Raw genomic sequence first — 25,898 nt, 5'->3', positions numbered from 1 at the left:
TCTGCCTAACACCCAGAAGCCCACTGTTTGGATGTACTCTTTGAGAACGCACTGGCGCAGCATACAAATCGGTTCCATCTTGGATTAAGTTGCATCTTGCATCGCACAGATATAACTCGTCCCGGAACGCCCTGCAGCTGGAATCCTCACCCAGCTTCTACCACATCATTCCTATCTTTGCCTACCTTCATTCCTCGCCAAACTATTCAACTTCAAAGACCTAGTACGCGGTTTGCATCAATCCCTTTCATATCCTTTCATCATGTATTCGTACGCGGACCAGCCTACGCCACCCTTCAACTCGCCCTACCAACAACACACGTCACGGACAGGCTCCCTACTTGAATCGCCTTATCCTTCACCAGGGCGACAGGAGTCGCGACCGAACTACACACACGGTCTTGGTCTATATGAAGTACAATCAGTACAAAACGCTCTGCCTCCATCACCTCAACCATCGGAAAGTTGGGGTGGCCATTATTCAAACGATGCCTCTGCAGAGCCTATCGTAGAGCCGTATCTTTCAGGAGCTTTCGACCATCCAGTCTCTCGTTCGCCAGTGCCGTGGAGTTCCGCTCAACCTTCACCTCCCACATCACCACCACTATACAGCCCGCGCGCCATGTCTTCTGCCGCCTATTCGCCCAGTGGCCCAAAGCCCTCGGCGTACCCTGATTTGAAGATGGAGGCTTCTTCATGGAATTCGTCAGTTCATATTGGATACGGTACAGAAGCGCCAGTCACAATGAGTGGACCTCCGTCGAGGCAGCAACCACTTACCGTAGCCCCAGAGCGGCTCAGCTCGAATATGTATCCGTACGAGCATACATACCCAGAGCCTGTCATGTCTAAGTACGAGCCTGCGCCGATGTACAGCTGCGATGGCCGTACTTACGAAAGGACACCTTTGATGGCCAGTCGTAGTAGCCCACAAGCCCAGATTGCACAAACCACCCGGTATGCCAACACAGCGTCGTTGGTCAACCGCAGACGGGCCCGCAATCGTAGACACACTGACCCTGCTAAGGCTGCATTTCATTGCGAGCTTTGCCCTGAGAGGGGCTTCGCAAGGAAATACAACCTCAGACAACACATGCTCACGCATGACTCGTATCGCCAGAGGGCGCATATCTGCCCGCACCCTGAGTGTGGAAAACAGTTTGTGCGCAAGACCGATCTAGCTCGACACGATCAAAGCGTGCATACGGACGTCAGACCACACATATGTCCCAAGTGCGCCGCTGCCTTTCCACGCAAAGACACGCTCAGTAGGTCAGTAACGATTCGAGCACTTGTTCCTTTCATCTCCCTAATAAATGCTTAGACATAAGACGGATGGGTGCCCCAGCCGCAATCAGGTGTCGGTGGAAGACACAACGTACGGACATTCGAAACTCTAATGCAGATCGGACTCAGCTGCCACGCGACTCCTACTCGATCGCTGGAGCTTGGGATAAAGAAGCAGTTGGCATATACGGCACGGAGGAGCATGCTCGAAGCGATTTGGTTTTATCACAGCTTATACTATGGGAGATGGAGATTCTTATTGCTGATTGACTTGAAGATTCTGTTTGTACTGCGTGGGTGGGCATCTGTATTACGGCGTTTTGGTGCGCTCCAAGGAATGTAAGAGCGATAGACAGACTGCAGTTACGTAGTGAGGTTGCCTAGCTTCATCGCATGATGGCCCTCTCGTTTCCTATGCGAATATGATCACGCTTGTTTGCAACTGCTTCAGGACTCTTCTGCGATGCAGAAAACTCAAATCATCAACAGCTCGTCTAGCGTGACGCCTTGGCGGTCCAGGGTGACTTCAAGGACGCCACCGAGATCGATTCCTACAGACTGGTTGCAATAAGCCGGCACTGCCCATAACGTCTTTCTGTACAACCCACCTGCGTCGGGGATACACCGGGGATCACTACCGCAAGCCACGAAGCGCGGCCCTTGTCAAGCAGGCTAAAACTACATGGATGTGATCTGTTTGTGAAATGTTGCAGGTTCTGTGCATATTAAGCGCCCTCGCTGTGAGAGATTTCGCGCAGGCCGCACCTGACTGGCCAACGACACGCTGGGGCTGTGGCACGGCGATGCAGCTCGCGGACGGGCCCATGGTGCTACTAATTAGACGCAGGATGCTCTTTTGCAGGCTATATTGTTACCTGTCACTTCAGTTCAGGGTTAGTCCGGAGCAGCTACGGCAACAAGGACAGCAGGCGGCTGTTACTCATGCGATGCTGGAGTGTTGTTGCCATGTCACACATGGCTCGCGACCCACATCACATATTAACCCTGGAAGTTGTCTCTGCAACTTACCCGTCTACTCCAAAGACTAGTCGCATAGCGTCGTCATGGGCGCTTATTGTTTGGTCGTCTGGCCTGGTCTTATCTGGCTCGAGCCATGTCGGCTCGTTGGCCGCAGCGCTAGTCCCCCTACGTCACGGCAGCCAAGCTCCTCCCACCATGATCCCCCAGCGACCTCCCCGTTCTGTCACCCTCGTTTCGACGCGTCTCTTTTCGCTTACCCTTCGCTTTGCGTCAACCTAGAACCCGTCGCAATAACGGCCTTCTGCTGCCTGACCCGGGCTTCTGGGTCGCAGCCAGCCCGCGGCTGCGCGCTTTTTGGCCCCTAAGATGCTTTCCTCTCTTCCGCACTGATGCAGGCCATGCGATCAGCGTCTGGCTCAACCCCATCCAATTCCACATGACGGCATCGAATCCAAGGGAGCCGAATCAAGCAAGATGTGCTCTGGCTCCAGGCGCCACTCAGGTGACGCTCATTTGATGCGAGTGACGATACTCGGGTGCGAAGATACGGGACCTTCACATCCCGTTCCGGCTAGCCATTCGGCCTTGGACGTTTTCTATGCCGCGGGATCAAGAAACATGTCGCCTGTCCGGGCCGGACCCTCAATGCATGCTGGCCAACACTACCTCGACTGAGACATTCTGCTGCAATGCACAACAGTTAGGTCGCTGTTCAGGCCACTGCAACGTCGGCACCTCTTCGCAGTTGCTTCCACATTGACTCTACGGTCTGCATGTATTGATGGGGACTAATGACCTGCCTATACCAGAATCGCTCCAGCCTTCATGGTTGAACTCGTTTGACTCAGTACCATTCTGAAAGAGCTCGAGCCTATCTCCGCCAGGTCCTACGACGGGTCGTCGCTGACATGCATGGGTCTTTTGTACTACAGCGTCGAGTCTCGTTCGTTGCAACATTGCACCGTGCGCAACTCAAGCAGTACCGTTGACTTGGTCACTCAAATTCAACAATATACAACCAACTGTAATGTGCAACCTATAAGGTGCCTGCAATGAGTTGACCGGAAAGTCCACATGCAATTTACGCAGTCAGCAATTTCTCAAGCAATTTACTGCCCCGTATTGATGGGAAGATAGATGCAATAGTTGATCGTAGTGTACAAAACAAATTCGATCTCATTTGGTCTTCAGCTGCATGATTCTTTTGGATGGAATATGTACAGACAATTTGTTTCATGAACAAACAACTAGCGGCCCAGATGGCTGTCTGTAAGTCACGGCTGCGCATCACCATGAACCTGGCCTGAAGGACCAAGTTCTAGACAAGTGTAATAACGTGATGCAGGATCTGCGCAGAGTGTGCGTAGGATGAATGGCCTAGGTTACTCCCGCACCCCAAGGCGCATATGTATTCAGGTACCTACTCGGCAAGGCCACTTGTCGCGCCCTTATATCATAAAAAGTCTGAAGGCGGATTGAACGGTTTGCTCGGATAGTGTAAGTATCAACGAGGCTACAATTTGACAAACCGCCAATATCCTCGTTGTAACATCACGCACAAAGCAAACGGCTGGAACAACAAGTTTGGCGTGCACGGCAACTTCAATACATCGTGTTCAGGTCGCTGGGAAACCACACACATGGCACTGGATACACCGAATGCGATACCACGCGATGAGTATGCACGCGCTCTTGCTGGCGCCATCCGGTGCGCATCGCACCTCGCAAAGCGCTAAGCGGCGCTTCTGGGGATCCAAGTCGATCGGTAAGGCGTTAAGAGACATGGAGCTTCCGCTGCCCGCGCGAGCCGCATAACCCCTGCTAGCGATGTGTAGCCGCGCCTTTACTCCGCGATAGACGCCGGCTCGCTAGAGTTGCGTACAAACGCAGCTAAAAACAACGTCACATCTAGGAGGCTCATGCCCCGCATCTGCGGAACTTATCGATTATCCAAGCTGACTTTGAGCGCAAAGAAGTATATCCGGACCTCATTCACTTTTGGTAAGAGTTTTGATTTCTACACTGTCTTGTCTCGTCGTGGAGTACGTAGAGCGAAAGGTGCGTGAAGTCATAGCTGATCAGGCCCCCCGTTTATTCGTTCATCAGCAAATACTTTCTTTGTGTTCACATCGACCAAAGACATAGCGCTAGCGGCTTATATCGATCCGCTGTGGAGCGCTTGTGACAGTCTCCACATTTATACGTCTTCTGCCTGACTTTCGCGGTGGCTTTGGATGCCGGCGCCATACGCTTAGCGGCAGGCCACGATACCTTGCAGCGCCGGTGGAGCTATCGATCGGCTTTCTGTCCTCACTCTGCGATTACGAGGTTTTGTAGTTAGAACACACAATACACAACGTTCTCTGGGTACAAAGTGTGTCTCTGCTTGGTACAGGAAAATGCCTTGACGATGAACTCTCCAAACGCCCGTTCTCGTAATTCATTCGGAGTACTATGTTTCTTCGTGTGGCGCCGAAACGGAGAATTATGTCACATATCTCCGGAGCCCGTTGGAGGCTCATCAGGGTACCTCTTGTATACCACGAATCAACCGTAAGAATTGCCCAAGACAGCTTACTATTTCCGGGTACGGCTTGCCTCTTCCCCGGCCAATAGGACTACAGAACGCACGGGCTGCTTACCGCATACAGATGTAAGCCGGGCTGGATCTGGCACTCTCTTGCGACACTAATTTTATGCAAAACCCACCCCAAATTCCGGGAGCTGGGTACGCTTGGAATCCGACTGCAACCCTGATTACTTGGCAGATTACCCTCCACGATCGAAGAGGAAGGCAGCGAGGTGCATACCTTTTGCAGTTAGTCTGCACATCATGCACACGCCCACCAAAAACTTCAACGCCAGGAACGGTGGCTCAAACGAGGCTGACCACTTTCATGACTCAAAAAGATAACTCTCTCTGATGCAGCTTATGTGTGTATGTTTTGGCCATAAAAAAGCAGTGATGAAAAGCGTTATATGCATTTCGGGCTATCGGGTCGAAAACATCGTCACCCTCATGACACCGTAGTAACTCTCCTAGCCTTGCACGCGAATAATGCTGGCGGCATCTCCGTTGACCCTCACAGCCTGGTTCACTGGGCTCGGAGACCATCTTCAAATAGTTAGGGCTCTTGGCAGACAGACCTACGGCGTCTGCCTGGCTTCGGCACTTTGGGAGGCTGCCGTCCAACATTGTTGCTGTACCTTTCGATGTTTGTAAGAACAGCCTTGTCAAGCGTCAAGCGTCAAGCAAAAGACGTTGAAGCGTGAGTATCGTCCGATAACATCCCCGGCCCCCTTTGCAATCTTACAACGTTGCGGCACAGCCAGATCGGTACGGCAGCTGGAAACTCCCGCGACCGTTCACTTTCCACAAACAGATGTTCCTCCGAGATCGTCGACTCAGTGTGCGCGCGAAACTGTGCCGCCCGATCAAAGCAAACGATGAACGCAAACCGAGCGCAGGCAGGAAACCTCCGTGGGGGATGAACCTGGATCTCCTCATCTCGCTTGCGGGGAAGCACAACCCTGGCTTCCTGCCTAGTTATCGTACGAGCGTCGAAAACACAAATCACTAGACATCGATATCGGGCTACATTGCTCGCATACTGCACTTCAGATGATAACATATCCAGCAGACTGGTAGCGATCTCTCGGCGCTCACACACATTGTTACACCAATCCAGACTCGATTCCTTCGCCAAACCACGTCGGCACGCACCTATCCACGAGCCCCGACGAGGTGCTTCACCCAGTGCGAAATTTTTCGAGCTATTCAGCTTCATTCGTAGATAGAGAATCTGCGAAAGGAAGTTTTAGTAGACACCGTAGTACCAATTCGATGACCCATCACAGGCAAGAGTCCATGCGCAACAGCGGTCACAGCCGGATTATCGCGACTTTGAGAGATGAGAATAGGATATTTCTAATCCTCCATTTGGTATGTGACCATCACCACCACCTGCAGCGTGCTGTGCTTTCTCGTAGCCATTGATTACGCGCCTACCGTCCGCCGATCCGCATCGCACAATGTTATCATCAACCGCCCTGCATTTAGCCCCATTTCCGCTCGTAGGATGAGACAAAAGATGGATAATTGCATAAATCGAGCGGAATGATCCAATGCATATTAGTTTACCTAGGCAGGTGGCACCCAAACCCGGCAAGCGATGGGCCAATTGTACGTGTTGATGTTGGATGTGAATGGCGATAAATTTACCTTCTTAACGGTTCAGCCGTTCGCGCTTAGACGCCGTGACGGCTCGCGGCAGACAGGCCTCAGGAAGCCGGCATCCGAAATTTTCACATTTCCAGGCTGTATGCTCCCGTGTAGGACAGCTGTTCGAGCCGGCTTGGGTAGCATTCCACGCTAAAATGGTAGTTTCAAACCCTCCACTTGTATCCGGAGTACCATGTACACTACCTCGGGCCTATATCTTCGGATCCGAAGGCAAGACATGGCGCCCTTGGCATTCGTCAGGTTCCATTGAAAGAAAGACACGGCCAAGAAAAGAGGGGAAGTGGGCTGAGACAGCCTTGCGGGAACAAGAGGAAGTGTAGGTAAGCTTCTGTGCCTCGCGGGTGAGGCTGCCATCTGGCAGCAGGCAAGACATCCATCACCCTCTACGCAGCGGCAAAAGCAAAGTGCGCCGATTCTCCAACGGTAGTATACTGATCGTTGTGACAACCACAATCACCTGTCTTTCCATGCTATGATGTCATGTCATTGTCACTGAATTCTTCCTTCGCGTTTAGAGACGCACTGCGCAAGCGCGTTCTCAGCCCCCACACTGTTTGATATCAAACACTGGGGCCTAGTATCACACCAAAAAGCGTCTGACTCTTCAGTAAGATATGCTAGATACAAGGAGGTAGTTACTGCGAAGCTGCATGAGTGATTCAGCAGCCACCAGCCATGAACAATCAGCCGCTACTCGAGCCACCGGTAGTGTTTGTTGATCGCCACCACACTCAGGGTGACCCTTTGGTCTCACATGCCGTGCGAACCCAACGAGACGGTAAATAGACCTCCTTACCCCAAGGTATATCCATGAATGACAGTGAAGAGAACGAGTCAGTAAGCCGCCATTCGCCTTTCCGACCTTGTTTCGGAGCCGAATCAGAAGGGGTAGCATACCGTGTGCCAAAGCTATTGTAAAGCTCGTCATCGTCACCCTCCTCGCTAAGCTTCTCCTCATGGAGAGACCATGAGTCCACCCCGCGTCGAAAGAACATTCCAAATATGCAAGGGGTAAAACTTCCATCGCCTCTGCCTTTCACCTCTCCCTTAGAAAGCCACGAGACTGAGCGGTGAAGCACGTGGATAACTTGCGCCTTTCACGTATCGAGTCAACCCTTGCGTATGGACGAGGTTCTTATGCGCCTCATTTTCTTTACACGAGAACAGTATTGGTATCGTTAGTGAGTGGACTAGATCGCATTGCTGCATGGTCTACACGAGAAGAAAAAGGACCAGGGATCCCATCTTAGACTGGCAAAGAGCTTCCTTGATCGCCCGAGTCTCAATCTTTGAAAATGGTGGAGTGGCTTTTCTGGAGTCTGCACAGTGGCGGCCCAGCACAAGCGAGACATCCCTTTGCTCAAATCTTCGTAGCCTCTGTCCAGTCACTAATTCTGAAGACGTTGATGGGTCACTGTTTCGGAATGAAGGACTACTACACACATACATGCAGGTTCTGATATACGGTATAAACAGTTTAGCCGTGACTACAGCCGTCGTTCTACATGTATCAAGGGGTACTTTATTGGCTATAGAAGTACTGCAGTCATGTGGAGACTCTCACACGTCTCACAGCCATGCATTGTTGCATACTCTACTACGTCATACGACAATCTATTCAAAGCTCATGGTTAGAACAGACTGATGGTAGTCAGGCAACCAGTGACTATAGATATTCTCCAACCACGGTCAACATCTGCAGGCGGTTATACATATCTAAGCCGCAGTGCTATTGCTCAACCGAGTGCATTTGGCGCGTGGAGACGCAAAACAAGTATGATTGCAGAAGATATTCGGGTGTGAATGTCGGAAGTTCTAAATATATTACATATTCATCTACATACTTATCGTACCTACGCAAGCACCGAGATGCGGTGTTGGAGTGGCGCAGCCAGCACCGCCCTGTCCGTGCCGCATGCACTCGAATTACCTACGCCATATGTTTCTGCCGTTTCAATCGTCATTCGTGAGTCTTTCTTCGTGTCTTCTCGACCTATCGTCTCACGTCTCGTACATGCAAACTTTTGCGAAGCGCTCAGATGAAGTCTCCACCGCCAAAGCCACCGAATGGATTTGGCGGTCGTCCACCTGCTCCGCCGAAACCACCGGGTCCGCCAAAGCCTCCTCCGCCTGGGAACATGGGGCCTCTTCCTCTATCCTCCCTCAGTGGATCACCAGGTCCCATCGGATCGTAACGAGCGCCGGGTGGTGCTCTCGGATCATACCCGCCCTGTCCGCCTTGACCGCGAAACAGTGGATCGTCGAAAGTGGGATGCATACCGCCACCACCGAAACCACCAGGCCGTGGCAGTCCGCCTGCTAAGTGTGGTCTGAGAGGATCGTTCGGTCCAAGACCTTGTGGGTACAAGTCGTCGTGGCCGATATTGATAGGATTATTACCAGGCATGCGACCTGGTTGCCGGTTTACTTCCAGTTCATCATCAAAGCCGGGTATGGGCTCTGGTAGATGCCGCCCAGAGCCTGGTCGCGCGGCGAGAGGGTCATGGAACGGATATGGCCGCGCAGGCTCTGGCTCGTTGGGGGGTTGCCGTGGATTCGCAGGCTGACCTCGTTGCGGTTCTTGCTGATCTGCTGTGGGTGTGCGTTCTCGATCCTCGCTGGCCTCCTCATATCCTGGCTTGTTCAACCCAGGTGCCAGTTTCTGGATGATGGAGATCTTGAGAAGGGAGCCTAGATCGTTCAGCCTGCCTGGGGATATGAAGAGCTCTTGCACCTTCCGCGACACGTCCTCGGTTGACGCGTCTTCAGATACACTGAACGGTAGCTGTGATTCTGAGATGTAGTCCTTGGTTGTAACTTCGAAATGTGTAGTCTTGTCATCGCCCAGCGCCAGGGCGTAGACGACCGCCTTGCCTCCCAATCTGTTGACTTTGACAAGGTACTCCATGGCTGATTGTGCGTGCGCGTATCGAAAAGCGTATGAAGAGGATGCGTTCCATTCTTTGGGTAATGCGGAAGGGTTTTCAGCGTCTGCATGCGCTTCTATGAGTTCCCGAGTTATGACAAGTGACGAGCGGAGCAAAAAAGATGGATGCTTACCTATGCGCTCGTCTTCGCCCAGTCCGATGAGACGGAATCCAACGGCAAGCATGCCAGCGTGGACAGACAATGCGACAGCTTCGGTTCCGTTCTTGAGCTGTGAAGAATCGCCTTTTGGTAGTGACGTCGCCATGAAGAGAGCGAGCGAACCCGAGCTCAGCGGGTTGCCTGTAGTATTTTGGGTTACCATGGTTGCAGATGCCGGAATGTGCTGCGGGTCTGCAAGGTCGTGAGATGTGGCCCGGAGAATTTGTAGCGTCAGTTGCAGGTGGTAGAGGTGTTGTAAGAGAGTGGTGTATATGAAGGAGCGTCAAACCATAAAAGGTGCAATTGCATTCGTACTTGGACAGCAGGCAGCGACCAACGACGCGTCGGCGGGGTCCGGGGCGCGCTAATGCACATGCGGGACTGTTCGATCTTGATCTGCAAGCCTCACGATATCTGTTCATGCACGATGCAAGTGCCAAACTCGATAAAGTTTCAACTGTACTACTTCCATGACATCACCATTGGCATCTATGTGCTGCAAGAAAAGCAAGTAATATTGCTGAGCAAAGGAGCTGCTCAATGCGCATCCGCACGCAAATCGAGACTATGGTACTGCTGAAAAAACATATGCGCCACACCACGGGGAATAATCTAGGACCAAATGCGCCACAGGCAATGCAACAACAAAGACATGAGGAAAATCTGCATCGACACCGGTATGAAGCCTACTCTGGCACATCTTGCGAGTTGCTTGCCGCAAGCTCGTTCGGTTCGAGAAGGCTACAGTCAACGTTAGCATGTCCCAGGCAATAACAGTGAACTGATGAACCACTTACGAGTACTGTTTGTACAACGTCCCCTCGCCTCCCTTCTCCAAGTCTACGTTGAAGACATAGTAGTTGCCTTCGCTGGTGACAACCATGATCTGAGGGCCGTTGTTGTTGAGTGCTACTACATTTCTAACAGGCCCTGAAGACAAGCTCGTGGGCGAGCGCGGTATCTTGACCCAAGCAAAATCGCGCGATGGCTCCCATATCTCTGCTACAGCGCTAGGTAGATATCCGCCGACAGTAGCAGCGAACGACTTTCCAACGGTTTGCGATGTGCGTCGTATCAAGCTACCAAACGTGGGATTGATGGCTTTCCGCTCTGGCGACGTTATATCTGCCGTGCTCGTACCAAACTCGTCCTCTGTCTCTAGGCTTGCTCGACTATTGCTGCGCGCATGGGACGCCCCCATGGGCTTGCTGGGCCCGGAAGAGACGCTATTACTTCTGCTGTTGGGCGCTCCTAAGCGGAAGATGTGGACCGTCTCGGTCGCTGACGATACGCTGAGCAAGGTCGATGTGGAATTGAAGGACATGCTGTATATCCTAGCTGGTATGGAACCCCTCCTAAACTGGTACAGCTTCTGTGCATCGGGTATAGAGAAAACACGGATGATGGTGCCCTTTTCTGATGCCGTCGCCAGCAGGGTGCCATCGCTGTTCAGCGCAATACAGGACAGTGGGGAGTTGTGCGCCTCGATGACGTTGACTGCCTCCATCTTTGTCGCATCGTATATCAGGACCTCTCCGCTTGTGGGCGCAATGTGATCAGTCTTGGGCGGCGCATGCGAAGGCGGCTGGAAGGTAGCGGGTGCGGCTTTGGTGGGTAGCGGATAAACAAGATAGTTGTTTTCAGATGATGCGGATAGGGCGCATATCGCTATGCTTGTCAGCAACTGTAGAGCAGCATTTCTCTCGACGTACCATTCGGATTAGGCGACGTCTTCTCGGTCTTGAGCATCTGGAGGTTGCTTATATCGTAGATGTAGAGCTCCGACTCGAGCACAACTACGATTCGCTTCCTGTTCATCCGCATGGCCAGAATGGCTGTTCGAAAGGTCATCTCACATATGGTCGAGTGCCTCTTGACAGTGTCAGTACCTGTATAGCCATGGCCGCCTAGCCAACGAACCTTTGTGTTTTGTATCCGCAGCACTCGTGGCGACAGTGTGAGAGCAACTAGCGATGTCGAGAAGAGCATCTCCAAGCTCGAGACATCTCCCTCGCGCGACTCGGACTGCTTGTTGAACGGGTCCGTGGTGTATATGCGGTAGCCATTAGGCGTGCCTGCAGCAGCTGGTCAGTACGGATGAAGCTTGACGTAGACGTGGTGCATACCGACGCCCAGATGGCTATGGTCTTGGTTGAATGTGACAAAATTCATGACTGCCGTGCGTGTCGGTGTGTTGGTGTCGACTGCGTGCTTGGGCGTACTACGAAGCTTGGGGACTATATGCGCGTGCGAGGTTGGTGGAGCTTTGGGCAGCCGTTCGCGAGAGATCAGCCCTATAGGCAGCGTACAGAGGTAAGCGCAGGCCCGAGCGATGGCGATGCGGAAATCAGCATGAGTGTATACCTGCGTGCGTGGGCGATGGAGATACTTTGGAGCTATGCGCTGCTCGCCGCTACCACTGTCTGACGATGGTTCACGCGCCCATGCAGGGATCCCGACGTCAGCTAAGCCCCGCGCCGTGGCTGGTGCACCACAAAAACATTCCTCTCCCACGTCCATGTCGGCAACATCTGCCAATCCGAGACATGGCCAAAGACACTATGCGGCCCAACAAGGTCCTCCCGAGGACCAAGGGCAAGCAGAAGACACTGCGCGAGAGAAGAGATGTTGACATTATGAACGTGAGGTTTCCCAGCCTCTTCAGCCAAGCGTCCCTCTTCAAAACCAAGTAACTAATATCCACGTCAGACGAATGACAGCAGCATTGTTTCCAAAAGGAGTGTGTCCAAATTGTATCTCAGTCATGAACCGGACTTCTATGAGCCCTTTGTTCCAAAGTTCCTTCGACGCAGTAGGTGACTTCTGCCTCGAATCCACGTGAACGTACACTGATGCTCGACTCGCGTTTCAAGACCCGTTGATTAATCGAGGATACTGGCTACGCATGCACGCTGTTGAACAGGCGGTCCGTCGGTTTCTAGAAGAAGGTAATTCAAGGCCAAAGATTGTTGTGAACTTGGGATGTGGATAGTGAGTAAGACATTCATCGCCCACTGGCAACATGGAAAAAAAAAATACTGAACTCTGAAAGCGACCCCTTGCCATTCCAGTTCTGGCACAGATATGCACCTCTTACGCAATCGGCAACCTTTGTAGACGTCGACTATCCACAGCTGATGCAACGGAAACGGGATACCATGCTCAGCAATGGTCTTCTTCGAGACGCTTTGCTCAAGACCAAACTGCGCCATGCCAAACAGCCTGTATATCTCCGCAGTGACAATTACATGGCTTTGGGCTGTGATCTCAAAGACCTCGTGACACTCGAACGTCTTTTGCGGGCCGAATTTGATGTTCCGTCGTCCTCGATCCTGTTCGTCGCCGAGGTGTCCATCACCTATATGCCGCTAAACGACTCTGATGCACTTATACGATGGGCTAGTACCATCGAAGACGGTTCGCGGACTCCACAAATTCTGCTCAAAGTGGTATGCTAACAGATCCAGCTCGCTTCTGCATACTAGGTACTCGATCCTTCACCTATGTATACCATTGCTTTCCTACTGACTTCATATCGCATAGAACAGTACCTTCCCCAAGGCCCAGCCCATCCCTTTGCCAAGACTATGCTGTCTCACTTCGACAAGCTTAAAGCATCAATCAACGCGGTTAAGTTGCATTCATCGCTAACTCAGCAAGCCACTCGTTTTCGTAATGCAGGATGGCCAACTCTAATCATGGCCCGTAATCTATGGGACCTTTGGTCCGATGATGCTTTTACCCCTCCCGCGCTCAGAAGCGGGCTGGATGCTATAGAGCCGTTTGACGAGTGGGAAGAATTCGCGCTATTTGGCGGTCATTATTTCCTACTCGTCGCCTCGAATTCGGAGCAACGGAGAACGCCCAAGTCGACCCACAGTGAGGCAGCAGCCACCGGAGAGTGCAGCAAGGCTATCGATGCGCAGAGTATAGCCCTTGAGATTCCAGAGCAATCCACTGGTGCCGTGACGCCACGACGTTTCACAGCAGCTTTCGCTGTTGACAAGGACTCGGTGGCCTTCCACGGAGGTCAGGGGACGCGTGCTCGTCTCGCCGATATGGATGTCCTGAGGCGGGAAGATCACAACGGGGATCGTATCAGCAAGCCTTGTGACTTGCTACCTACTGCACGCATGTGCCATACTATCACATCAATGCACAACGGTGAAGCGTTGTTGGTCGGAGGACGCGGATCGCCTACCCAGGCTTGTGCAGATTGCTGGCTCTTCGTTCATGGAGCTTGGACCAAAGTGGATGACCTTGTGCCAGCGCGATATCGTCATTGCGCCGTAGCTGTTACATTAGGAAGTGTGGAATCACAGACCCATGGTGTTTTCGTCTTCGGTGGCAAAGCCAGTGACGGCACAGTACTCGATGCCGAACACTACTGCGCCTTATGGACTGCCAACAACGGATGGCACAGCATTCCCGTTGACGGACCGCGCCCGTCTGTACGCTTCGGCGCCGCGATTTCCACGATCGGTTCTGCTCAAGATTGGGGGTTGCTGATAGGAGGTGCCAACAAGAGCGGCGTGGTCATGGAAGACGCGGTGTGGGAGTGGTCCGTTTCCGTCACACCAACACCACGACTCAACTTTAGGCACCGCACCAATGATGTGCGCAGCAGCTTGGAAAACTCTGCATGCGCGCGTATAGGTGCCAATCTAGTCCCTTGGAATGATTCCCTGATGTTGATTGGAGGTGTTTCAAAGAAGCATATCCACTCTCTATCAGACGACTTCCTGCTCTTGAAATGCAAGAACACGGCAATCGAAGTGGAGTGCCTCAGTATGCAGGTCTCACCACCAACAGCATGGCCTTTGCTAGTGGGTGTAGGGGCGGTTTCAACATCTCGAGGCGAGATTGTGCTTGCAGGAGGAGGGGCGGTATGCTTCTCAATGGGAAGCTACTGGAACGAAGAACCGATGACCATATTTCCCGGTCCTTCACAAGGGGCTAAGCCGTGGCGTCGCGTTGTGCCGAGTCAGGTCAGCGGCGCAGCAGGCACAGAAGGCACAGCACAAGCGAGCACTGCTGAAACGACGACTAAAAGCCAACGAGGGGAAGCGAAAGCGAGAAAGAGACCTGCTACTGCTGCACGTACTACTGAGATTGCCAGAGTGCAAATTCAGTCGTCAGATGACTTTGCGAAGCTGACGGCGTCGTTGAAACCGGCCATCATCGAAGGCCTCGATATCGGTCCGTGCACAGACTTATGGACACTTGACTACCTAAAAGAGAAGCTTGGCCCAGAAAGGGAACTCGTCATACACGAGTGCTCTTCAGACCGTATGACATTCAAGGACAAGAACTTTTCGTACATCAAGAGATCGGTCTCAGATTTTCTGGGCGGAATAGCACAAGGGTCTCATGCGTATCTTCGTGCTGTGTCATCAAGTCAGCCGAACAAGCTGCCCACCAAACTTGAAGAAGATTTTCCGACAATCTCCAACGATTTCCGTGTGCCCGCTGTGTGCAACATAGTTCAAGAGAACTACCACAGCTCACCCCTTCGCATCTCCGGGCCTGTGACCTTATGGCTACACTATGACGTCCTATCCAACATCCTCTGTCAGATCCGCGGTTCAAAAACCCTATTTCTCTATCCGCCTACCGATGTGTCCCTACTGGACTTCCCCCCTGGTGGCTCATCCTCCAATATCGATGTCTTGACCTCTAAAAACCCTAAGCTTCGGCGTACTCATCCCCACGCTGCTTCACTTAAGCCCGGTGACATCCTATACATACCACCCATGTGGAGTCATACAGCCACACCGGAAGACGGCGTTAGCGTGGCAGTCAACGTATTCTGGAAGGGGCTGGAGAAGGGGTACGCGGCAGGTAAGGATGTGTACGGAAATAGAGACTTGCAAGCATATGAAAACGGTAGAAGAGACGTGGAGAAGATTGTTAAAGCATTCAGAGATCTACCAGTCGATGTGTCCAAGTTTTATCTAGCTAGACTTGCGGACGAGATATCGGAGAGATCGGAAAAGCTGGGAGAGAAGAAGCGAACGAGTGGTAGTAGGGAAGATGAGCAATAGATAGTACGTATGCTGTCGGCAAATACAATCTGTGAACAGTTCTATTTGGCTTTTCCTGATTTCGATGTCTTCTCAGAACGCAAATCGCGTCCACAACATTTTTGGAAGCTTCATTTTACCTTCTTTCGCCTTTACCCTGCACCAATGGCCACTACTAACATGACTGATACGATATAAGAGTACTGAGTGTGGATGGCACGCAATGTATGGTGGATTTTGATGTGATTTGGAGAAACGAAGCTTGGATGTCTACTCCGTCTCAATAGGGTGTGAAGGTCTACAGCTCTTCGTCCCAGACTTCATTCCAACGTCCGGCATCCAATTCAACAGGCCCATCAAATCGACCAAATCTCGGCGGTCCCGTGCCTGGCTCGGGTAGACAAATCCATTCTCGTATGCATCCAGGTACTTCGTGTTTACTATGGCTGACGCAAAGCAAAGCTTGGTGTTCTTGTAATCCGGGCATTTCGACCTCACCCTGCCACTTCACCGGTTTTGGTCCGTCGTCTGAGGGTTTGAGTTCCATATTCTGGCCGCGACTGAGAAACAAAAGACATTTGTCCCGAACGAGATCGTCCATGCCACTGAACGCTTCATCTAGGATAACAATATCAGGATTCCGGATCGTGGCGCGCAGGAATAAGAGGACGCGCTGAGCTGAAAATGAGACTTCGCCAAACAGAGTGTTGGATGCCCACGCAGTAGTCTGGCTGCCTTTTTCACAGCTGCCGAATCCAGGTCTAAGTTCCGCCTCAAACCAGTTTAAGCATGCATCCACTCTTTTCTTCGCCTCTCCATCTAGTCTTGGCTTTGTGATTGGTGTATCAGCCCATGCACTCTCCAATGTTGTTCTCAGAGTCAGTCTCTTCGGAAACAGTGCATGAACCTCTGGACTCGCATGACCCATCCGCGACTGTATTTCGAAAATGGTTATGCCGGGGACGCCGGGCTCGGGTAAGCGAGAGCGCTGGAAGAGCTTTACAGGAGCAGAGTAAGTCTGTGGATGATCTGATGTCACAAGGGACAAGAGAGTGGTCTTGCCGGAACCATTCGCCCCAAATATACCCCAGCGTTGATTTCGACACACATCCCAATGAAGACCGGATTGAGAAACGCCATTGACTTCCTGTTTCCAGTCTCCTAAGACAGAGTTCTGGCCATAGGCAATGCGTACTCCTTGCATCTCGACGACGGGTTCTCCGATAGTAGGTATAGAGGTATCCACTCTTTCGTAGCCGTCTCGGCTCAGTGCCGGCGTACCTGGCGATGTTTTGGAGTCGTCTCTTCCTGATTGTTGTCCTGCTTTCGCTGTGTCTTTGATGCTTGAGCTCTGTTCATCATCCTTGAGACTGTCGATCTCCCCGTACTTCTCTTCCAGATACCTCAACACCTCCTCCTTTGGCCCCAGCCTATTAACCTTTCCGTCTTCCCCAGCGTACACAACATGTGTAATCCAGTCAGGAACATCGTCCTGCGGTCGTAGACTGAGAACAACACGTGGTGCGTTGGCTTCCGCAAGACGATGCAAAACCTTGGAGATGTGCTTTGTGACAATAGGATCAAGCCCAACTACCACGCTGTTAGCTTACTCTATTCAAGAATACAATAGCAGCACAAAGCCAAGACTCACTAAACGGCGCATCCAGACACAGCATCTCGGGCCTACTCAGCAATGCCTTCGCAATTCTCGCCCGTCTGCTCTGCCCATTGCTCAACATACTGACAGGCTTGTCGATAAACCTCTCTAGTTCCAAATCCCGCATTACCCTCTTCATATCATCCTCATCCACACTCTTTGCCTTCAATTCCTCTTCTCCAGGGTTCATCGTTACGATACCCGTCAGGTATCTCTGGACAGTGAAGTCGGTATCTTCTCTTAGGGACTCATAGCGTGCCGACAGATAGGCGCCACCAAAAGCTTTCCGCTCAACATCGAAGCCCACATACTCGATCGCTCGCTCGGGGAAGCGGAAGCGTGGTCTATTTTCTGTGATGGCTGGGGTGAGAAGGTAAGGGAAAGACCGCGCTGTTGGGGGGAAGCAGAGTAGTTGACCGCGAAGGACTTGGAGAAACGCCGTGCGAATGTCAGATGATGGGCTGAGAACCGCCCAATGCTGTTTCGGCGTTGAGAAGGATGGTAGATCTAACGTAAGGCCCGAGAATAACGGCGGGTTTGAAGCAGCATCTTGACCTTTTGACGAAGGATGTTGGCGGTAAAACGTGCCATTGGCGATTTTAACGATAGGCGACGACGAACAAAGCCTACGTGAAGTTCCAAGTCTTGCACATCTTGTGGCTGCGGAGAACAGCGCTTGCGGTCTTCGCATTTCGGAATCGCGGTGTTGTTGCACTCATGTTGGAACGGGATAAATGGCCTGCATTTGGTGGTGTTTGACGCAGCGGAAAAGTGTCCGTGTCCGCGAAGACGAAGTAGGAATGACGTCGCGCGCGGTCGCTTGGTCTGCCGAGGTATGTGATGGATGGCGTCTCCGCATAATTGTTACGCACGACAGATAGAGGCTCTAACCCTTCTCGCGCGAGCAACCTGACATGTTCCCTAGTTTGCAGCCGTCGAGGCCAAAGGTATGTCGTCTACAGTGGTAGTTTTATCAGACTTGCTGACAGAACGTAGCCTCACCAGCAACCCGCAACACCCTCATTCGCGCACCAACAGCGACGCGCCGCGCATCCGCCATCACAAGCCTCGCAACAACCTACAACGCAGCCTTCAAACCCATTCACCAACGTTTCGAAACCACGATCACAAATCGAAGCTATGCCACCCTTTGGCCCCCCACAGACGCCAGCTGCCTTCTTCACACCCATCTACGACAGCGCGATACGGCATCCAGTATTCTTCACGCAAAATCTGAAAAAGCCGCCGTTTCCCATACCACAAGCCGCTAGTCAAGGCTGGAGTCCAGTGGCGAGTGGCTATGTCATGGAGCAGAGGCGAGCAGAGGTGACGGGGAAGACGAAATTATGATCATGAAGTAACGTGTACAAGCATTGGGCGGCGTCGAGGAGTTCAAGGTGTCCGATTTGCACTCAACTGATGAGATTGAAAGACATGCGACATCTGCAAGCTATACGAGCTCTGGTCAGCCACGTTCGTGGATGCCTTGGGCTCGACTTCAGATTGTCTTGATTAGGAAACTCGCTGTTTTGAATTGTGCTACCCTTATATTGCTTGTCTTCTTCTAGTAATGCATGCTACCTAGTGTAGCGGGTATCTCTAGCAGCGGTCACGTTTAGACATATCCCTCCCTTCCGTTCCAGAGCTCCTTCAGACCCCACACATCCGAATTCCTACAAGCTCTGCCGGCCTACAAGCTTGCTGGGTAACAGGGCTGTCGTGATGACACAGCCCAGTGTTACTCCTCCAGCTAGATATAAAACACTGTTGATGTCCCTCCCTGCACCACCACCAGCATACAAGTGCTGTGCAATAAGTGGACTGATAATGCCGAACAGCCTGCCCCAGAAACTCGCGATACCGCATGCCGTGCCTCTGATAGGTGCCGGAAAAGCCTCGGGTGTCCAACCGTACAAGACCGAGTTGAACATGGATTGGAAGAAGTACTCCATGACGTTGAAGCCAATGTTCGAAGCTGCCGAGTTGACACTACTGAAGAGGAAGATGGAAATGCCCATGAGCGCAGAGGAAACCACCATTGTCCATTTGCGGCCCACTCGTGATGCACGATAAGATAGAGTTCCGAGCACAACGCCGAGAACTCCGGGAAGATAGATGAAAATGTAAGAGCGGTAGGTGTAGCGGAGCGAAAGATCAAGGGCGCCGTTCTTTACGGCCAAAATCTGTGGAAGGTAGGAGCCTAACGGAAAGTCAGTATACATTATCAAGGGAACAAATGTGCAACTCACCTGCAACAGTGAAGCCCCAATAGTCGCATATGTAAGTAAGCCAAACCAAAAGTGTCAATCTTGTCATCTGATAGCTCGAAAACAGAATCTTGAAGCGGTCGCCTTCTAATTTCAGCTTCTCAGCCCATGTGGACTTGAGCTGTTTGACACCACCTCCAAGCATGGGTCCAGTATTTCGGTCAGAATCAAACTCTCTTTCAAGTGCTTCGAGATCCTCTAGGACCAATGTACAGTTTGTACCGTTGTATTGAGCCATAGTGTGCAACACTTGGATGGCTTCTGCATCTTTTCCACGATATATGAGGAATTTCGGGGACTCCTGGAAGGTAAAAATAACCGAACGCAAGACGAAGACAAGTATCGTTATGCCTCCCAGAGTAAAGAGTAGATAGCGCCATCCCATATTGTCTTCCCTTGAGCAACAGGCCTCTCCTGTAGCAACGATGCCGCAAGCAGGTAACGCTCGATCTCCCTCAGAGAAATTGGGACTGCAAGACCAGTTGGGGATGAAACCATAGGCGAGCACTGAGCAGATAACAACACCGATTGGTTGGAAAATGGACAATAAGGGAAGAAGGTAGCGCTTGCTCTGGGGGGTGGCTTCCAAGGTTATCGTGGTGTCAATGGGAATGTTACCCCCAACGCCGAACCCAGTAAATGCCGTAAGAACCAGAATGGCGTTATAAGTGCTTGGAGCGCCAATGCAAGTGCCGAAGATGCACGCGATGAAGACTGTCAGGTTGAAAGAGAACTTTCGCCCAATCACGTCCACAAGGACACCCCACACAAACGCACCGGCGGTGAGTCCGATCGAAAAGGCAGTGGATAGCTTGCCAGTTTGATCAGCTCCAAACCCCATTTCCTGCTGGATGGGCGAAAGGACGAGGCCAAATGCCTGTGCCCACATCAAGTCAATCATGTAGCCAAAGCCACAAAGGGCCCAAATCGACCACTGGTATCGACCCATGCCCATGAGGTCGATCTCGCGGTTGATGAGCAAGCATTTCTTCTCGTACAAAGAGATATCCTCATCGCCAAGCTCTTCAGCTAACGAGCGTGAACGCTCCGGGTCGTCCGATCGATCATGGCTAACAGGCTTCTCTTTGTCTGTGTCCAAAGATGTTCCGTCTCTTGTGGTTATTTCTTCGGCAAGATTCGTGTGGTCAAGTGTAGAATAGTTTCGAGAAGAAGATGCGATTACCTCGCCGGTGTTCAAAAGGGCGTCGCCTTCACCCGCTTCAGAACTCGGACGCGACATTGTTGGGTTGTTGTCTGAGTACTCGACAGACGGCGAAATGTTGAGAGATGCCCCTTCGGCGCTTACCCCTCCTGTGTGTGTACCATAGGCTTCACATGGGCGGCACTACACTCCGCGGCGGGGGAAGGCTAAGATGCGTTGGGCAGTAGTTAAGCGATGCCTGATAAGCACTTTGATTGCGCCGGTGTAGCTGCGGTGTCAGAAGTGTCAAAGGAGCTGCATCCATGGCATTGCGTGCAGACGTTGAGTGTCGGGTGCTAACGCTTTGAGGCTCAGTCTAGGCAGATCCTGTTGTTCAACACGCCTGGTTGTTAACAAAGGTGCGACAGGAACGATCATTGCTCTTGATGGGAACCTGAGGATATCAAAATGGAGAGACAAGCATGTTTCGTACCGCTAGTGGATGTGACCGGAACATCTTCCGGTAAACATTGCCTTGTCAATAGTGGTGAAAGCTTACAGTTCAATCTGTGGAAGTCTCTGCTTGTATGCGAAGGGATGTCCTTAGGTGTTAGGAAGGTCAGCGACGTAGCAGGCATATATACATGGGTATGCGGATTGTTCTATCGTCTCTGTTACTCTCGCGGCCGTAACAGCGTTGTCGTCAAAATGTCGTGCGCAGTGACGTATCTGTATGCGAGTCCTGAGTAGCGAGCATGGGATTTTGAAAGCGCATGTCATTGTAGATGCGAGACCACCCACACACTGAGACACCGCACGACTAAAAAGTGCGGCAATAGATAGCAACATGCGAGGGCTTGTGTCCCATGACCCGAGATTGAGTGGGGATGTGCAGGCTGACACTCGGCTTGCCCAGTTGGGCGGGCACTTGATGCGAAAGATCGCGATCTGAGATTGAACGCGAATGCAACGAAGACTGAACGGTGAGCGAACATTAGCGAAAGTCGTGAAAGTGAGTGAAGGCGAAGAAGACAGATCGAGTTCTAGTGCAGTCAAAATGCAGGACGCAGGTCTCGCTGCCCATGCAGCGTTCAGCTAAAAGGGTCTAGCTCCACTTTCCGGCGCATGTGCTGCCAAGGCCGGAGCGGTGGATCTGTGCGCCGTGATGCTGGAACTTTTTTTCGGAGACATAGCAAAAGTCCAAAGCCGCGAACAACGCTTTTTCAATTAATCTATTTGCAATGGCTCCCCGTAGAAAGCGCCAGCGGCTCTCGCTCGATGGAGCAGAAGCAGTCACAGCCACCGCCGATGTTGAGCAACCCTCGAAGCCTTCCACAGCAGCGCCCAAAGAAGCTGCACGCAGACAACTTTTCGTTCGCGGACTTGCGCCCACTGTCACCACCGAAGACCTGACCGAATACTTCTCCGAATCATACCCAATCAAGAATGCGCTCGTCGTGCTGGATAAAGAAACTCGCGAATCCAAGAGCTACGGTTTCGTCACATTCGCCGACGTGGAGGATGCGCAAAGAGCAAAGGAGGAGTTGAACAACACAGAAATCAAGGGAAAGAAGATTAAGGTCGACTTTGCCGAGGCCAGACAGCGAGAGGGCGAAGAGAAGCGTCCCCGGGCTGGTGACAGGGCCAAGGCAGAGCGCGAGCAGCAGATCAAGGATGCGCAAACACCAAAACTCATCATTCGCAACCTTCCATGGACTATCAAGACGCCAGAAGATTTACAAAAGTTGTTCAGAAGCTATGGCAAGGTCAACTTTGTCAATCTGCCCAAGAAGCCAAATGGTGAACTGAGAGGCTTTGGCTTCGTCTCGCTAAGAGGAAAGAAGAACGCGGAGAGAGCGATACAGGAACTCAACGGCAAAGAGGTTGGCGAGAGGCCCATCGCTGTCGATTGGGCCGTGGATCGAGACACATGGCAGAGCCTGCAAAAGACCGAGCAGGAGGGCGACGATGCCAAGGACGAGGGGGAGGACGAAGATGAAGACATGGAAGATGCGGAGAGCTCTGCCGTCAGCTCGGACGAAGATGACGACGAGGAAGACGATAGCGAAGACGACGAGGATCTCGACGATAGCAACACCGACTACGAAGACATATCGGAGGATGACGAGGACGGTGGTGTAGAACTTGACCAAGAAGACACCCGACCAAAGCGCGAGGAGTACACCGTCTTCGTACGCAATGTCCCCTTCACAGTAGACGACGAGCGTCTTAAGGAGCACTTCCAGCAGTTCGGTGGCGTCCGATTCGCGCGTGTCGTGGTCGATCGCGAAACGGAACGACCAAAGGGTACGGGATTCGTCTCGTTCTTTTCGGAAGAAGACATGATCAATTGCCTGAAGGGAGTCCCGCGCGTCAAGCTACAGAAGAGGAATCTCGACAAGAAAGACGGCTCCACCATCACGGTTACACACTCTGTACTCGAAGACGAAGATGCCGACCCAACTGGCAAATACACCATCGACGGCCGTATCCTACAAATCTCACGCGCAGTGGATAAGAACGAAGCCACCCGTCTGACAGCAGAAGGCGCTGCTTCGCGCTTCAGTCGCGACAAAGACAAGCGCCGTCTCTACCTTCTCTCCGAGGGAACCATCTCCTCTAACTCGCCCCTATACCAGAAGCTCTCGCCCTCTGAAATCAAGATGCGCGAAGAGAGCGCAACAATGCGACGTAAGCAGATCCAAGAGAATCCTTCGCTTCACTTGTCCCTTACTCGCCTGTCTATACGCAACATTCCCCGCAGTATCACATCTAAGGACCTGAAGCAACTTGCTCGTAGCGCCGTCGTTGGCTTCGCAGCCGATGTTAAGGAGGGCAAGCGTCAGAAACTTAACAAGGAGGAAGTCATCCGTGGCGGTCAAGAAATGCTTGTCGCCGAGAAAATGCGTAAGAAGAAGGGCAAAGGTATTGTCAAGCAAGCCAAAGTCGTCTTCGAAACACCTGCTGGTAGCAAAGTTTCCGAAGATACTGGTGCAGGAAGGAGTAGAGGATACGGATTCATTGAGTACTACACGCACCGAAATGCACTTATGGGCCTGCGATGGCTCAACGGCCACGCTGTAGACTACAAGATCAAGTCTGGCCCTACCCCAAAGAGCAAGAAGGCTGCCCAAGAAGCGCTGGAAGATAAAAGAAAGCGCCTCATCGTCGAGTTCGCCATCGAAAACGCCAACGTTGTTAACCGACGTTCGGACCGCGAGGAAAAGTCCAGAGAAGCACCCAAGTCAAAGGCGGATGGCGAGGCTGACAACAGCGATGCCGAGCCGGGTGCGACTCAAGGTCAGAAGCGCAAGCGTAGTTCTAGCTCTGCAACCCAAAATTCGGGCAAGGGTAAGAAGAACGGCAAAGGGAAACAGGGTACGGGTGCTGCGGAAGCTGACGCGGAAGCCGCCGCTGCAGTGAAGAGCAAAGACGGGAAACTGGCACAGAGGACGAGAATCATTGCGAAGAAGAGGCAAGCGAGGAAAGCAAGAAAAGCTGGAAAATAAAGGTTATGATTGCATGTCGTTAGTAGCATTAGCGAAGGCGTTGATGTCAATGGAAAAAGTGGTTATTGATCCATGGTTTTGCTGACTTTGTCTCGTGTTTTTCTTCCGCGGCCTTGGACATTTGACAACATGGAATATGATGAAGAAGCAGAACATTCCGCTGCAAGCCACTTTACCCACTGTCGGAGCCTGGCCGATGATTCGCCCCGGACCATACTCGCTTCTGCTTGTCCCTTGTTCTCTTGCTACCCACCAAATCGTTGTCTTGGTGATTCGTTACAATTTCTGTGTGTACGCTGATTAAGTCGCCTAGACTACTTCCGTCGAGACGCCATTCCTTTTGTGTACGGTGTCCTACAGGCAAGACGATTGATAAAATGGAGGCTGGCTGAGGAACGGGGAGTGTGGGAGTACCAACCACTCGAGACGACGTGTCGTATGGAGAGTGCATAAATGTGCGAGTTCATAGAGCAAGCTATTTCTACGATTCACAGTGGCACCGACATGTTCAGGAGCTTAGATTTGTACTTGAGATGTACTTGACGTGTACGTTCTAGAATATCTAGGTAGTCAAACTCGTGTATGGCCTCTTTAAGATCATATGGTTTTGCAACTTCTGAATAGTCCACCGGTTTTTCCCTCGGCGGAATATGCCGAGGAACGATATCGGAATCTGTTCGTACGGATCCTGCATCGTAGTATTGCCGTGGTGTGCAAAGGAGCGCATATGCAGTGTTCCGGCTGTAGTGACTGGAAGGAACATTGCGCATAAACGCTCGCGGGTGAAGCCGTCTGCACAACTTATCGGTTCGTGGATGCGGCGTATGTACGAGAACGCGAGTGCCTTGCTTTGAGTTCGATACCGAGTCAGTAAACACAGACAAAGTTGATGGCACTGCTCATTCTGATCCAAAGATCGCACTGTTAGATGAGATCGATCGTGATGGATCTTGTGTTTCCGGAACATCTGATCGTGTGCCTAAATCGGGTGCGTCTTCCACTGCGTTTTTCTTTGACGTCTGCTACTACCACCAACAAATCAGGTTTGTAGTAACTTTTCCCAGTACTCGATACACCCAACTGCCAGCCAAGGAACAGCCCCTTGAGTATCATGGGTCATGCTTCACATCCAAGGCGGATAGAAGACGCGGCTGCCTCAAGAACGAGCCGTAGGCACAGCTCCAGGGATGTTTTCCTTGGCTGCAGCTCAAATTTACTCTAAAAATCCGGTCGACTTGTATACAGCTGTAGTACAGAGATAGCAGGGCAGGGCAACGATATCAGCACCTCGAGAGAAAACCATCTGCAGGTGCAAGGGCCGGCTCACAGACCGATTCCCCAGCGCCTGCTTTACTCCTCATTCATGAATCGTTTTGCATGGCGAACCATCTTGTAGTCTCGACATCTGTAGTGTTCTGCGGCAGTACGATGGTGGCTTGATAACTTATGAGCACTCACAGTGCTTTTCGTTTGCTGGTACCACTAGGTGCCATCCAAAGAAATAGACCAGATTAAGTGTGGGGCTTTACAATAGGTAGGTAATGAAAGACTCTCATCACCATTTCGTAGAGTGATACAGCGGTTTGACCACGATAGCAACAACTTTTGTGAACTTGTGCGAGGAACAATGAGCGACGGACAATCAAGCTCAGAAAACACTCGCCTATGAGTGAAAGCGCATGACAGCAAATGCACACCAACGA

The 25,898-nt window shown here is 51.9% G+C and overlaps 9 protein-coding genes across 9 annotated transcripts; 4 read left to right on the top strand and 5 right to left on the bottom strand.

Annotated features, from left to right (window-relative positions):
- Window positions 1–262: 262 nt before the first annotated feature.
- On the top strand, window positions 263–1,400 carry CC77DRAFT_1031446 (hypothetical protein; the record flags this gene model as incomplete). Its single annotated transcript, XM_018526667.1, has 2 exons — window positions 263–1,272; window positions 1,325–1,400. 2 exons carry the CDS (start codon window positions 263–265, stop codon window positions 1,398–1,400), a joined length of 1,086 nt encoding a protein of 361 aa, XP_018385615.1.
- A 3,989-nt stretch (window positions 1,401–5,389) lies between these two features.
- Window positions 5,390–6,248, bottom strand: CC77DRAFT_105158 (hypothetical protein). The gene has a single exon (XM_018527675.1). The coding sequence runs from the start codon at window positions 6,054–6,056 to the stop codon at window positions 5,517–5,519; it is 540 nt and encodes a 179-aa protein (XP_018385614.1). The 5' UTR covers window positions 6,057–6,248; the 3' UTR covers window positions 5,390–5,516.
- Window positions 6,249–8,316: 2,068 nt separating this feature from the next.
- Window positions 8,317–9,761, bottom strand: CC77DRAFT_989732 (hypothetical protein; the record flags this gene model as incomplete). The annotated part of the gene is made up of 2 exons (XM_018536292.1): window positions 8,317–9,514; window positions 9,572–9,761. 2 exons carry the CDS (start codon window positions 9,759–9,761, stop codon window positions 8,547–8,549), a joined length of 1,158 nt encoding a protein of 385 aa, XP_018385613.1. The 3' UTR covers window positions 8,317–8,546.
- Window positions 9,762–10,391: 630 nt separating this feature from the next.
- On the bottom strand, window positions 10,392–11,770 carry CC77DRAFT_1031444 (WD40 repeat-like protein; the record flags this gene model as incomplete). The annotated part of the gene is made up of 4 exons (XM_018526666.1): window positions 10,392–11,266; window positions 11,311–11,470; window positions 11,519–11,673; window positions 11,725–11,770. 4 exons carry the CDS (start codon window positions 11,768–11,770, stop codon window positions 10,392–10,394), a joined length of 1,236 nt encoding a protein of 411 aa, XP_018385612.1.
- A 327-nt stretch (window positions 11,771–12,097) lies between these two features.
- CC77DRAFT_963586 (LCM-domain-containing protein) lies at window positions 12,098–15,684 on the top strand. The gene is made up of 6 exons (XM_018535670.1): window positions 12,098–12,240; window positions 12,308–12,410; window positions 12,472–12,589; window positions 12,651–13,015; window positions 13,066–13,083; window positions 13,142–15,684. The coding sequence occupies exons 1-6, from the start codon at window positions 12,145–12,147 to the stop codon at window positions 15,640–15,642; spliced, it is 3,201 nt and encodes a 1,066-aa protein (XP_018385611.1). The 5' UTR covers window positions 12,098–12,144; the 3' UTR covers window positions 15,643–15,684.
- Window positions 15,685–15,780: 96 nt separating this feature from the next.
- On the bottom strand, window positions 15,781–18,098 carry CC77DRAFT_104978 (hypothetical protein). Its single transcript, XM_018527588.1, has 2 exons — window positions 17,273–18,098; window positions 15,781–17,211 (listed from the first exon to the last, which is right to left on the bottom strand). The coding sequence occupies exons 1-2, from the start codon at window positions 17,967–17,969 to the stop codon at window positions 15,920–15,922; spliced, it is 1,989 nt and encodes a 662-aa protein (XP_018385610.1). The 5' UTR covers window positions 17,970–18,098; the 3' UTR covers window positions 15,781–15,919.
- Window positions 18,099–18,125: 27 nt separating this feature from the next.
- On the top strand, window positions 18,126–19,054 carry CC77DRAFT_963580 (hypothetical protein). Its single transcript, XM_018535669.1, has 2 exons — window positions 18,126–18,225; window positions 18,275–19,054. The coding sequence occupies exons 1-2, from the start codon at window positions 18,193–18,195 to the stop codon at window positions 18,626–18,628; spliced, it is 387 nt and encodes a 128-aa protein (XP_018385609.1). The 5' UTR covers window positions 18,126–18,192; the 3' UTR covers window positions 18,629–19,054.
- On the bottom strand, window positions 18,751–21,037 carry CC77DRAFT_104990 (MFS general substrate transporter). The gene is made up of 2 exons (XM_018527594.1): window positions 19,528–21,037; window positions 18,751–19,478 (listed from the first exon to the last, which is right to left on the bottom strand). The coding sequence occupies exons 1-2, from the start codon at window positions 20,783–20,785 to the stop codon at window positions 18,952–18,954; spliced, it is 1,785 nt and encodes a 594-aa protein (XP_018385608.1). The 5' UTR covers window positions 20,786–21,037; the 3' UTR covers window positions 18,751–18,951.
- An 839-nt stretch (window positions 21,038–21,876) lies between these two features.
- Window positions 21,877–24,264, top strand: CC77DRAFT_1020727 (RNA-binding domain-containing protein). Its single transcript, XM_018525122.1, has one exon. It carries the CDS (start codon window positions 21,928–21,930, stop codon window positions 24,193–24,195), a length of 2,268 nt encoding a protein of 755 aa, XP_018385607.1. The 5' UTR covers window positions 21,877–21,927; the 3' UTR covers window positions 24,196–24,264.
- Window positions 24,265–25,898: the final 1,634 nt, after the last annotated feature.

Source organism: Alternaria alternata (assembly GCF_001642055.1).
Source record: "Alternaria alternata strain SRC1lrK2f unplaced genomic scaffold CC77scaffold_11, whole genome shotgun sequence".
In the NCBI taxonomy this organism is placed as follows: Eukaryota; Fungi; Ascomycota; class Dothideomycetes; order Pleosporales; family Pleosporaceae; genus Alternaria; species Alternaria alternata.
The sequence above is the reverse complement of the archived record's forward strand: the minus strand, read 5'-3'. Positions and strand labels throughout refer to the sequence as shown.

Coding starts and splice junctions, on each gene's coding strand:
- CC77DRAFT_105158 (XM_018527675.1), bottom strand. CDS start 6,056: ATGAAGCTGAATAGCTCGAAAAATTTCGCACTGGGTGAAGCACCTCGT.
- CC77DRAFT_963586 (XM_018535670.1), top strand. CDS start 12,145: ATGGCCAAAGACACTATGCGGCCCAACAAGGTCCTCCCGAGGACCAAG. Junction 12,241..12,307: donor GAGATGTTGACATTATGAAC/GTGAGGTTTCCC, acceptor TATCCACGTCAG/ACGAATGACAGCAGCATTGT. Junction 12,590..12,650: donor GTGAACTTGGGATGTGGATA/GTGAGTAAGACA, acceptor GAACTCTGAAAG/CGACCCCTTGCCATTCCAGT.
- CC77DRAFT_104978 (XM_018527588.1), bottom strand. CDS start 17,969: ATGCGAAGACCGCAAGCGCTGTTCTCCGCAGCCACAAGATGTGCAAGA. Junction 17,212..17,272: donor GTGTCTGGATGCGCCGTTTA/GTGAGTCTTGGC, acceptor ACAGCGTGGTAG/TTGGGCTTGATCCTATTGTC.
- CC77DRAFT_963580 (XM_018535669.1), top strand. CDS start 18,193: ATGTTCCCTAGTTTGCAGCCGTCGAGGCCAAAG. Junction 18,226..18,274: donor TGCAGCCGTCGAGGCCAAAG/GTATGTCGTCTA, acceptor GACAGAACGTAG/CCTCACCAGCAACCCGCAAC.
- CC77DRAFT_104990 (XM_018527594.1), bottom strand. CDS start 20,785: ATGTCGCGTCCGAGTTCTGAAGCGGGTGAAGGCGACGCCCTTTTGAAC. Junction 19,479..19,527: donor TTGGGGCTTCACTGTTGCAG/GTGAGTTGCACA, acceptor ACTTTCCGTTAG/GCTCCTACCTTCCACAGATT.
- CC77DRAFT_1020727 (XM_018525122.1), top strand. CDS start 21,928: ATGGCTCCCCGTAGAAAGCGCCAGCGGCTCTCGCTCGATGGAGCAGAA.